This window comes from Sebastes fasciatus, chromosome 4 (assembly GCF_043250625.1).
Source record: "Sebastes fasciatus isolate fSebFas1 chromosome 4, fSebFas1.pri, whole genome shotgun sequence".
NCBI lineage: Eukaryota > Metazoa > Chordata > Actinopteri > Perciformes > Sebastidae > Sebastes > Sebastes fasciatus.
Window position 1 is genome coordinate 22,983,133 of NC_133798.1, and position 12,543 is coordinate 22,995,675.

The following is a 12,543-nucleotide window of genomic DNA, read 5'->3' on the forward strand; positions in this document are numbered from 1 at the left end:
ATGATTAGTCCAGGAGAGGAGAGGAGAGGAGAGGAGAGGAGAGGAGAGGAGAGGAGAGGAGAGGAGGAGAGGAGACGGTAGGGGAGGACAGAGAATGAGAGGAAAGGGGAGAGGAGAGGAGAGGAGAGGAGAGGCGAGGAGAGGGGAGGAGAGGAGAGGAGAGGAGAGGAGAGGAGAGGAGAGGAGAGGAGAGGAGAGGAGAGGAGAGGAGAGGCGAGGAGAGGGGAGGAGAGAGAATGAGAGCAGAGGAGAGGAGAGGAGAGGAGAGGAGAGGAGAGGGGAGGAGAGAGGAGAGGAGAGAGGATGAGAGGAAAGGGGAGAGGAGAGGAGAGGAGAGGAGAGGAGAGGAGAGGAGAGGAGAGGAGAGGAGAGGAGAGGAGAGGATGGGACAGGAGATTAGAGGAGAGGAGAGAGGATGAGAGGAAAGGGGAGAGGAGAGAGGATGAGAGGAAACGGAAGGAGAAGAGAGGATGAGATGAAGGCAAGGCAAGGAGAGGAGAGGAGAAAGGATGAGAGGATGAGAGGATGAGAGGAAAGGGGAGAGGAGAGGAGAGGCGAGGAGAGGAGAGGAGAGGAAAGGGGAGAGGAGAGGAGAGGCGAGGAGAGGAGAGGAGAGTAGAGGAAAGGAAAGGAAAGGAAATGAAAGGAAAGGAAAGGAAAGGAAAGGAAAGGAAAGGAAAGGAAAGGAAAGGAAAGGAAAGGAAAGGAAAGGAAAGGAAAAGAAAGGAAAGTGGAGAGAGGAGTCTGCCAGTGAACAGCTGCCCCTGTAATTTATATTGATGAGGGGACTGGCATGGCGGGGAGCTTCCAGCAGTTTGATCACTCAGGCAGAGTGGGGAGTTAGTCAGAGACACGGCCCATCCCTGTGGTCTGGGTTGGACTAGGAAGACCTCCTTAAACACACACACTTGCACACACACATACAAGCAAGACTGCCAAGCTCACATTTCGAGTGGCGGTGTGGACCGGCGTAGCGGGGAAGCCAATGTTTTCACTACGGGAACAAAAATAGATCTACAGCCCAACTATAACCATGTAGGGCAGAGCGATCTCCCTCATTATTACTCCACCATATAATCACCAGGCGCCTCTGAGAGAGACCTTCCCTCTGTATTTTCAATGACCATTAACCGGCCCTTGAACGTCTTCTTGTGCACACAGCTCCGACGAGGATCTACGAGCCGCTTCCTGTCTGCGAGGCACAGCAATCAACTACTTGTTAAGGGGCTTTACTTTGATTTCCTCACATGGACACGATTTGAATATTTCTCACTGATATGAGACGGCGTAGTCCAGTCTCTGCCCAGGGCTTTGAACCCAAGACTCCTAAATCATGCTCTTTGATTTGAGCCCCCTTCCGGTGTAGAGGTGCTTAGCGCCGCACTAATTAAGATAGCGGGGCGGTGGATGGTGGGTCAAAGCGTTTCTGTTCTACCTTGAAGATATCCTGACACAAACACGCACACATCAAAAAAGAAATACCATAGCCCCCCCCCATTTCCTCCCCTCCAGACAAGCAAATAGCTTAACACACAATCGTGCTGCTGTTTTGACGGGGCTGTTTGAGTAAGGTAGAGCTGTCTAGCGTCGAAGATCATATCCTTTTGCCCTGCTGTCTGATGTAAGAAAGAGCCGAGGTGTTTTACAGGGCGAGATGCAGCCGCTCACAATCTGAAACACTCCGACCGCTCTTACAGAAAAGCCCTCTGGCCTTCCCTCTCCACAAGTTTCATCAGAGTGATCAGAGGGAAAGGATAGCCTTCAGGGCTCGTTTCTTCCGTTCACACAGTGGGGTATGAACACACACACGCACAGATGTACACACATGCACAGACACACTGCAGTACACCGCACAAAAGCGTTTCTACATGCCTTTTCGATTGCACTTCACACGTGTCAAAATAGAGTACAAATCTCTTGGAAATCATTGATTTCTACAGGTTTGACTGTTCATCAATTCTTCATGAGCAGACTGAAATTGAAAAGGCAGTGGTGGTTAGACAAGGCAGAGCCTGTGTACTATTGTTGTAGTGCACAAAGAAGCCTCGCATCTCACATTGTGAGACGTGTCACACACTGAGTCTGTATCTTTCAATTGCAGTGATATGATCTGTACTTGAAGAATACAAACTCTTGGTAGTTAACGCAGCCTCAGAGGTGACAAACCACCACACAACACCACATCCGCGTTGCTCGGCTGCAAGGCCTTGCAGAAAACAAAGAAGTGCTTCAGCACGCTGTTTACTTCAGCTGTGCGTGATTATCAAACAGTCATATGACTGCGTAGCATTTTAATTTCCTCTCTGGGGTTATCATCATATTCTCTCCAGGACGGAGGAATATGAAATATTGAAAGTGGATGGCACTGATCTAATTGAAGGTATTGATTTATTACAATACGAGTCAGGCAACAATATGCATATGGGCACTGATGAAAGAAGAGTCAACAGAGATAGAAACAAGATGATCTTATCATCTCTACTGTATATGAGGCACGGAAAATTTGTTTTTCCCCACATTAAGTCTGCGTAGAATTTGTCTGAAAATTAAATTACATTTTTACAGCAAAAAAAGTAACAATAAAAATCTTTGTACTCACAGGTATGTGTCTTCTTTGTTACTGAGATACCTGCAAAGAGAAAACAAACAAACCATGAAAAAACATTAAAAACTGTAATATACACAGCATAAACATATTTGACTCTACTTATAGCTAACTGATGGTGATGAAGAGGTAGACCCTGTGGTCCAACAGACTGTCACTGTCCAAGGTCACTGAGGTTTCAGGCCCAGGGCCGTTCTGTGTGTAGGCTGGTGTCTGACCTGCGGCCATGCTACATCAACATCCACGACACGGTGGTTGAAACTCTACCGTCTGCGGGCAACGAATGAAAAATTATACTAAAACAAACAACATTAGGAATGCTAATGTGTTGAACTGCCACACTGATTGGGCCGGAGCACATGACTAAGCCTGTGGCCCAGAGCGGGGATGGAGGCACTTTGACCTCAATGTTAGTTAGTTAATCCTCTATTTAAACAGGTACTCTCATTGAGATTGGGACAAAGAACATATATGAAAGCACAAGACAAAAGAATAAATCTAAGCACAAATTATTGTACGCAACACCAATTAAATCAGAATATGAAGAAAACAATTTAATTTAACATTTCAAAGGGTGTTGGATACCAATGCAACGCAAATCAGAGATCTTGAAATAGTGTACACCTTTTTTTATTTATTATCATTTTTACAAGCTAGTGGTTGATGAGAGAATAAAAAACATCAAATAAAATCAAAATAATACAAAAGGTTAAGTTTCTGGTGTCATGTAAAATCATATAAATGTGCATTACAATGTAGAGTGGACCAGATTATATATATATAAATCATAGTGATTTCGATATGAAAATTAAAAACTTTGGAGCTTTTTGAGATTAGAGTTGTTGTTTTGATACACAAATATGTTTTATATTGATTTTTATATATTATTTTATGTATGATTATAATTATTACTGATGCATTATTGTGTTCATCGCTTTAATGTTGCAGCTGGTAAATGAGGAGCTAATTTTAATTTATTTATATATATTTTATATATTATTTTGCATACTGCTGGGTAGCTTGTGGATTTCCCCCTGGGGACAAATAAAAACCTTATTGATATAATAATATTATCATTTAATTATTGATTATATTCTGTATTGTTAATCTGAATCTGCAAAGTTACGTCAGATAAATGTAGTGAAGTAAAAAGTACAATATTTGTATCTTAGATGTAGTAGAGTAGAAGAAGTAGCAGAAAATAGAAATACTCAAGCTAAGTACAAGCACCTCAAATTTGAACTTAAGTACAGTACTTGTGTAAATATACTTAGTTACTTTCCACCATAACTTGGTTGAGGATCGCCTTGAAGTTAGCAAATGCTAGTTTAGCTAACAATATGCCTATACATCAGGAAGGTGACTTTAAACAGTCCGCAATGTTATTTACGTTGCATTTGTTCTGTGGCTACTGTGCTGTTACTGGCACTTTATTTTCTGGATCTACACGATTCACGTGAACGTCCGGGGTTGACGCTAAAAACGGCGATTGCTGCTGAAAGGCGACGAGTTTGCAGGTATGAAAAGAGGCCCCAAAACAGACCCCTGTGGGACACCTTTACTAACTTTAATAGCATTTTAATTTTGCACCATTACAAACAACAGCTTAATTATTTCGAAACAGACCAGTTAATTGAAAACATTTTCAAGAAAATGCCACCATCCACATTGATCTCAAATGCTTTGATAAGTGGATCAAAAGCACAGCGCTGACATGATGGTTTAACCTGATATTGCTGTAATATTACTTGTCTCCAGAAGGCCTGTGGTTGAGTATTATACATTGGGCTTTTTTAGCCAAGCAGGTAGTTTTGAATGTGTACGGTAATTATTTTAATCAGTGAGACACTTCCATACGTGTGGATTTATACTGGATATAAAAGTAAGGTCAAACATATTAGCTAGCGCTGCAGCAATTAAGTGAGCACTGAGGCGTAGAAGATGAAGGATCTAAATTATTCTCATCATTAGACTTCCTGCAATTTACCAGTTTATTGTACACCTCATGCTGAGAGTGAGATCTGAGAGAAAACGTATGGTGGTAAAGGTAGAAAAGATTTTAACCATATAGATGAGATGTGTGTAGTTGCAAACTGCTTATCAAACAAGTGGCCAGGCCGACTAGTGTGAGTCAGACCTGGCTGAGGCTGAGGTGGAGCTGGGCTGCGACTGCTCATGCTGCCCTTCCTCGCCCCTTCGGGTGTCAACTCATCGAGTGAGCCACTCCGGTTCCTGCTGTCTGCAACATTGGACTAATGCCCCAGGAGCCTGACGCGGACGAGCGCACAGACGGCCGTGGTCCCCAGCGGCCTGCCGGATGCTCATGCTTTGCGGGCCGATAGCACACTAATAGATCCCACTTGTCATGCGGAAGCAATGGCTAATTTTTCTACAGCTTGCATTTGAAACTCGGGGGACGGCGAGCTGACATGATTCAATAACTCTCTGTGAAAAAGGCGTCTGGCCGGAGATAACAATGTTTCAGACACGTTTGAGGAGAAACGAGTCAAAGAGCAACGAGGGGGAAAACAAATAAGCCCTTCAGCCTCCTATAGACAGACACACAGAAACACATAACTAATATCAAGTCCACTGAGCAGAAAGAGGGAAAACAGTCACCTAGGGGCCAGCAGTCTGTGATGGAGCTCTAGCATTGTTCCAGTGCTCAGGGCCAAAAGCTTCTGTTCTGTCCAACTGTGACATTACGCAAGGAGAAAATAAACAGTAATCCAGTCTTAATTCTACACTTCAATCAAATGACATGGAAGCCAGCGAGAGCTGATGGTCCATTAAAGAGCAGCGGTCTCAAGGTGCTGCAACACAAGGCAGCTGTAAAAGCCTTTATTAAGCAGTTAACTGGCTCTTTGTTTTGATGGGGAAGACAACCTCTTAGACCATGTAAGGAACATAGCTGGTGTGCGTAGTGGAAACTGTATTAGAGCGAAATGCCAAATAAGCAGCCTTTTTCCTGGCTTTTAGTCAAACCGTACACTACAGTTACAGACACACAAAGCAGACATTCTCAGACTATTTAAAGGGAGTCTGGTGACCATTAAAAAAGGGATATTATTTAATCTAAAGACACTTTATGTCATATAAAATGTCTATAGCGTACATACAGGGTTTCTCGTGCATTTTTGGTGCACCCTAAAGTGGTTTTAGCCAGCGCCAAAGTGATAAGAACCGTGGACTACCTCTGGGTCTGAAAAGTGAAGCCAATGTGGAAGTGCCTTCAACTTGCATTCTTTCTGATAGCCAGCAGGGGGCGACTCCTCTGGTTGCAAGAAGAAGTCAGATTGTATAGAAGTCTATGAGAAAATGACTCTACTTCTCACTTGATTTATTACCTCCCTCAGTAAACATTGTAAACATGAATTTATGGTCTCAATCGGTAGTTTCAAGTCTTCTTCATTACAGCATGATGTTCATTTAGTAAATTATGGTCCCATTTAGAGTCAAATAGACCATAAAGCAGGGTATGCTTTAGGGGTGTGGCCACCTTGTGATTGACAGGTCGCTACCTCGCCGCTGTCCGATCTGGGAGTTGCCCTTATTTTCGTCTTAGAACTTAAACTTAACTCTTTCACAGTGTGTTTTCAGTTCATGGAAGTTAATTGTAACATTTTGGTTGCCTAAAAATGTCTTATTCGGCTTTTGATTGTACTTAGCTCCAACCTCTCGTGTTACTTCTGGTTGCAAAAACACCAAGATGGCGTCAGCCAAAATGCCGAACTCAAGGCTTCAAAACCGCATTCCCCAAGCCAATGTGTGATGTCACGGTGACTACGTCCACTTCTTATGTACAGTCTATGGATAAGAATTGAGGAAAAAAAAGGCATTTCCAATACTCTCCAAATGTGTTTTAAGAAATGTAACCGTCACTTCACTAATAGTTCAAACTATAAACCACCACAAAAATTACAATGACCAACATAAGCCACCATGTCCTGAACAGACACATTAAATATTACAACGGTGAAAAACGTGAGAGACTTCAAAATAGCAGAACGTGTTTGTCTCCAGACTGACCACAGATCTCTAAGTTGTAAACAACCATTTGCTCTGCAAAATGTTTACGACAGAGGAAGTGAGAGCGTATGCGTGTGCATTCGCCCAACGTTAGCCACACAGACCACACTGATAATACTCAGGAGCTGTTCTGCTGTCACTGGCTCCAAGACGTTTATCTGCAGGCTCATCATGTTTCTAATCCTCAGATGTTGAACTCTACACCAAAGATGCAGAAATGAATGATCATTATTCTGTAATCACTACATTTCTTATTTAATAAACTTTAATAAACCTACCATGAATTTCAGTTGATGAATATTTTTTTATGATACTGTAATTCTGATACTAAAAGTAAACTTAAAGCCACACTGTAGTAAACAAGCTAAACCTGAATGCTCTTTGGACTTTTCTCACTACAAAGTATTGCGCGTATCCTTGGGGTATAAAAAATTGACTACCCCATGAAAATTAGCAAATCTGTTTTGCATTTTTTAAATCATCCAGCTGTCGCCTTCTTCCTCTCTTTTTTGTCCACATTGCTACCTGTTGTTAGTGGCACCAGCTGTCAATATGCAATACCCTCTGCACTCAGCATAAACGTGTACCACATCACCACTGTGCTTGTGGCGTGCAAGTGTGTTCTCATGCTACAGGAAACGGATACACAAATACTTTCTCTATAGTGCCCCGAGTGGTCAAAAACTCCACTGAGTACATTTAGCAAAAGTCAATAAAACCAGATGTACAGAAAAAGATAAGATATACCATATGTAAATCGTACATTTCCAGAGCTGTGTGCTGTGATTGTTTGTGTCTAATACGTTGCCCCGACAACTACTGTCCATCTCCCACCCACCACATCCCAAACACATAATAACATGCAAACTATTCTCTTCATTAATTTGTTTTAAGGTACAGATAGAAAACCAATTCTGTCTGTTAAACGCCAAAGGCTTATCTGGCCTGTTGCTATGCAGGTTAGAGGAAGCAGGCGGGGTGGTAAGTGGGCCCACTTCCTCCTCTGTGTGTCATTCAGAGCCCTGTGATTGGAGGTGGCAAGGAGAAGGGGCCATAAAGCCAATGAATGAGTCAGGCGGTGAGAAAGAAGGAGCTAGCTCCGGGCACTGACATTGGCAATGCCTGCCAGCTCATGTCTTCTCCACTGGATGGCAGGTTCAGAGGTCAGTGTGGAGGTGAAGCTCTCCTTGGCTGACAAACAGGCTGCTATAAACACGCTTACAACTTGAGGATCGCCTTTGTGGGGATTATTTATTACAAGTAATAACAGATATTGAAGTTAAAAGGCAAGCCTGTATGAGCAGCTGAATTCTAATTTCAACATTACCATTTTGTCACGATGGAAGGAGGGACAGTTGTCACCGTGTGGCCTTTGATCAGTCATATTTTCACCTGCATTGGTAAACAATTCAGCACAGGTTCTCATGAGACTTCGCCTATGCTGGAGAGGAACTGTGCAGGCGACTGGAGGTTAACCTCCACCACATCTATCTGCGGGGGGGGCACACATCCTGTAAACATGCCACTTAGACAGGAGGAGAGTGAGTCTGGGTTCTGGCAGCCACAGTGCTGCAGCCGGCTGTGGAGCGCCGTGCCATCGCGGGGCGACTCAAAGTGACAGCGCTGTAATGAAGTCTGAGGCGCATGGCAGGCTGTACGTCATAATTTCAGGTTCCTTAAAGCCTGACAGGGAATGATTATCATGGATGGTTATTGTCACCCTGCCTCCCTGGGAGACGAGGCGTGCTCTGGGGTTGTTGCACCGTGACATTCAAAGTTACAGTCTCCTTCATATAATGGAGCTGTCCTCTCAGCGCGCTAATGGGAGCGATCCATTTAACCTGTGCCAGAAACACACAGACGAGGAAGTTCCTAATGCGAGGCCTCTCCCGTGGGGACGTCACACTCCCCCCCTGGCTGCTCCCTTCCTGCTGCTTGATTCATTGACTGGCGCTCCTCACTTATCCTCATTCACTGTTCAGTCTGGGGAGACAGGGAGGCTCGCTTCCTGCCGCCTGCTCCACATGCCACTGCTGCACGCCCGCCGCACACAAGGACACGGCCAGCGCAACAGACCCAGCTGCTGGAGGAGCCAGTGAGGGCCCAGCGAGGGCCCAGCGAGGGACGGGCTGGACACCTACTGGAATAACGGGTCAATAGCACAGGCCTTGGGACTGCTAGCAGTACACACTCTGTACAGTTAATAAGGCCTCTCAGATAGAAAAAAACATCAGCCCATAATGAGGAGGTTTGGTTATTGTCCTGTCTTAATGATGGCAGTTGTATGGGACTGTTAATTTTAGGCTACTCCTGAGGTTGCTGGTTAATGACGGTGCCTGAGCCATGGTCATCTTAAGAATGATAGATGTGGCCACACTCAGTAGTCCATCTTTTGAGTGCTGCCGCCTGCCCAACTGACAAATTGCTGCTACATTCCTGAGAGAAAATAATTAGAAACAATTAATGTGTTTCTCTCCTTAGCCATCACAACGCTCCAAAAACATGTTGTGCTGTGATTTATGGTGCTGCAAATTTAAGAAATTTAACATAGTACAAATTGAAGGAAACTGGAAAAATCAGCAGGTGACATGTTTACAGTATATAGTCTGCTTAGGCCAGTGGTTCCAAACCTATTTTCCTTGAAGCCATCCCTATTTATATCTAAGAAAAGCTGATCCCCGCCGACGTCCTCACCCTAAACAATTTTACAACTCCTCGAATAAATTCCTCAGTTTCAGTAAAGTGATTCAGTGTATTAAATGAGTTACTTTTTTATCAAATGAACTTTCTTTAATGAATATTACTTGTTGGTTTCGTCAACATAAATAAAATGATGACGTCTTGACGGATTCGTCAAATGAATGCAGATCATAATATGACTTAATTAATTTACTATAATAGTGTTAGAGCCGAAATAGATTTTTTGTTACTGTGGTTAAATACATGTAATTTATGGTGCTGTTAAATTACTGTTAGACTGCCCTATTAATACAGGCTGTGTGCAGCAAGCTGGAGGTTTTTTTTCAGTGAAAATATTGTTTTTGAAAGGCTAAACGCCAACAAATGTGGACAAAGCATGAAAGCAGAATATTTAGTTAGATTTTACTACTAAGTAGCAAAAACACAAGTTTTTAAGTACTTTTATATTCAGACTTTTGCATAAATTATCCAGTAAGTGTGTTATTATGATTTTAGTTATATATGTGCACAATCCTGGTGCATTCCCCTTGATCTTTTGCGCCCCCCTAAGGGAGCCCGGACCCCTGGTTGGGAACCACTGGCTTAGGCAACTCATTTATTTAAAACAATCTCTTAAAGTAATGTAGCAGGTCAGCCAGTGTATAGTGCAGCTGAAGTACAAAGATATGATGCAAGGTTATTCTTGCATTCTCATCTCATCAAAAGTCACACAATAAGATGGATGAGCTGATTCAAGGATCTCTGTGCTGTTCTAACTTTGCCAGTCTTTGTGAAGGCCAAGTTTCATACACAAAGTCATTTAAACAATCCTCCCATTTGCAGTGACACACTTAGCCTTATTAGCTATTAGAACTGCTATAAACTATACATGCAAAAATGTAATGATTAAAAGAGCACAATGATTCTAATCAGCTGCCCCCTAATATACTAAAACACTTAATCCATGGAGAGGCCAACTCTCTGGGGAGGCTCAAGAGAAAAATGACTTCTCTGTCTCCAGGCGCTGTTATTTCTGGTCATTTCTAATTGGTTTTAACTAAAAGCAACCACTCCGAGACTCCACAGGTTACTCCAATGCATCGCTATGGAATTGTCTGCAAATAGAAGATATACATCCAAATTAGTTTTAGAGGACACCACAATTGTCTTTCAGAAGACGAAAGGAGAAAGGGCAGAAAAAAATAAAAGCATACATGCCTTACTGAGAAAGGCAAGAAGTTGAAAGATCCCGACGGAGAGGCGATGTTATCAGGGTGACCCTGAGATCATAGAAGCTCTGGCTGACTTGAGGTACCGTGTCACACGCACCTCGCCCCCTACAAATGTCTCCCAGGCTTCATGTACAACGTCCCCTCCCCCTCCCCCCATGCAGTTCTGCATTGCTGGGCCTGCGAGTCTCCAGGTGAGTCCTCAGTGCTGTTTGGTGGCTCGTGAATTATACATTGCAGCAGAGGAATTGACGTGGCCCAGGAGGGCCGAGAAACAGCAGGCATGGCTGGGAGGCAGATTGAAGACTCTGACGGAATTTTAATTGTACCGCAGGGAACGCTGCGATAAGTGCTATTGTTATTGGTAAGAGACTGCTGCACAGGTTCACTTAGCTGAGCGCTTACAAAAAATGACAAGATCCAAAAAACGACTCTGTTGTACAACGTCCAAGGCTCTAACATGCCCTCAACACCCCTATTGTTAATGACTATTCTGTGGAGTATGTGGTTCATATCACTGTTATATTTATCCACTATGCTCAGTATTTATCTGCAACATGCTCAGAGGACCAGTGAAGGTCAGCAACGGCGAAGGAAGAAGAATTCAGGAAACATCTACAAACTAAAAAAGGAGCCGCTCAACCAGAAACTACAGAGGTGTTCCGTTCAGTTGTTTTGTTGTGCGATTCAGTACAGTACTGCAGGTGAAAAGCCAACATGTTAGGGCTTCTGCTGCTCAGATGTTGTTCACTCTGATCCTGGCTCTAGCTGTACTACACAGTAATTCTCCTCCGAGTGCGAACCGGTCCCGGGGGGCCTGACGGATGCAGGAAGGCCCAGGGCACTGGTCAAAGTGAGGCCAGGGGCACAGGCAGGCCTCTGTGTACTCTCTGCGCCGGCGGTTCCCAGCCCAGCGGTAATCTCCCAATGATCCAGCCTCAACCACACATGAAACCCAATAGCCTTTCAGCCCGCACCATAAATAAAGACAAACCACATTCAGCAGACCACCCTGGCTTACTTTACTGTTACTGAGCTTCACTGAACAGCAGCTTGATAGGCCACCACTGGGTGTGTTTACACACTTATATAGAAAGGCTTTAACTACAGATGTAGATATGTTGTCAGAGGGCCGTTTATTTCAAGTGGTGTATTTACATAAAACCATCATCGAGGCCTTTCAGTATTTCCTTATTTACAGAAAAATACACCATTATTACAATACAGAGGTTAGAGGTTGCTCTGCCTCTCTAATAGTCAACAGCAACGCTCCCCAGAGACAAACACTTGTGAATTTCTACTCACATTATAATATATTACCTTACTCTACGTAAGTTAAAATCTAAAGGGGAATACAATTACCTACAGCTCCTGAGGCACACACTCCAGTTATGCACAATAATAGGTTGTAAGAGTATTACAATCGGCTGATAGAGATGAGCCCCTTTGGGCTAACCTATTCAGAATATGCAGCACATTGCAGTTAAATAAAGAGAACGTGAGATCTACAGTTTGCTATAGGGTCGGGTAATATGGAGATGACGTATTTTTGTAGGCCAATGAGGAAGTTAGCATCGCCCTGGTTCCCTCGACAAAAAGCCAATGGGATCTTTCCATTTTTCAGAATGATAATCTCCACAAATGAACACCACTTTTATCATTTTTTAAAGTGTGAATGCAATCGCCAGAAGCTCTGAGTGGAGGCGGATGCGAAAAAATGCAGAAAATCAAAACTGTTCCAAAAGTTTTACTAATAGACGAAAGTTTCGGATCTGGTGTGTAAACATGATCGACACGTCAGGTCATATTTATTTTTAAACCTGTGACAATTTTGGATGAAAAATATGGACTTGGTGTGCAAAGGCCTTTCGTTTGCTTGAAATTGCTTGTTTTCACTTTTCATTTCTGTCTGTGTTCTGTTTCTATGTATGGTTGCAAAGGATGATTCACAGGCCATCTACTTCAGGAAACCACAGCGGTAGGCAGCTTTTTGCCAAAGGT

At 43.4% G+C, this 12,543-nt stretch overlaps 1 protein-coding gene across 1 annotated transcript in view; it reads right to left on the reverse strand.

Moving 5' to 3' along the window:
- The window catches only part of roraa (RAR-related orphan receptor A, paralog a), a 207,591-nt gene that overhangs the window by 62,439 nt on the left and 132,609 nt on the right, over positions 1-12,543 (reverse strand). Inside the window, exon 2 of the mRNA XM_074632908.1 lies at positions 2,600-2,629. Coding sequence (XP_074489009.1) covers positions 2,600-2,629 — 30 coding nt within the window. The remainder of the gene's footprint in view (positions 1-2,599; positions 2,630-12,543) is intronic.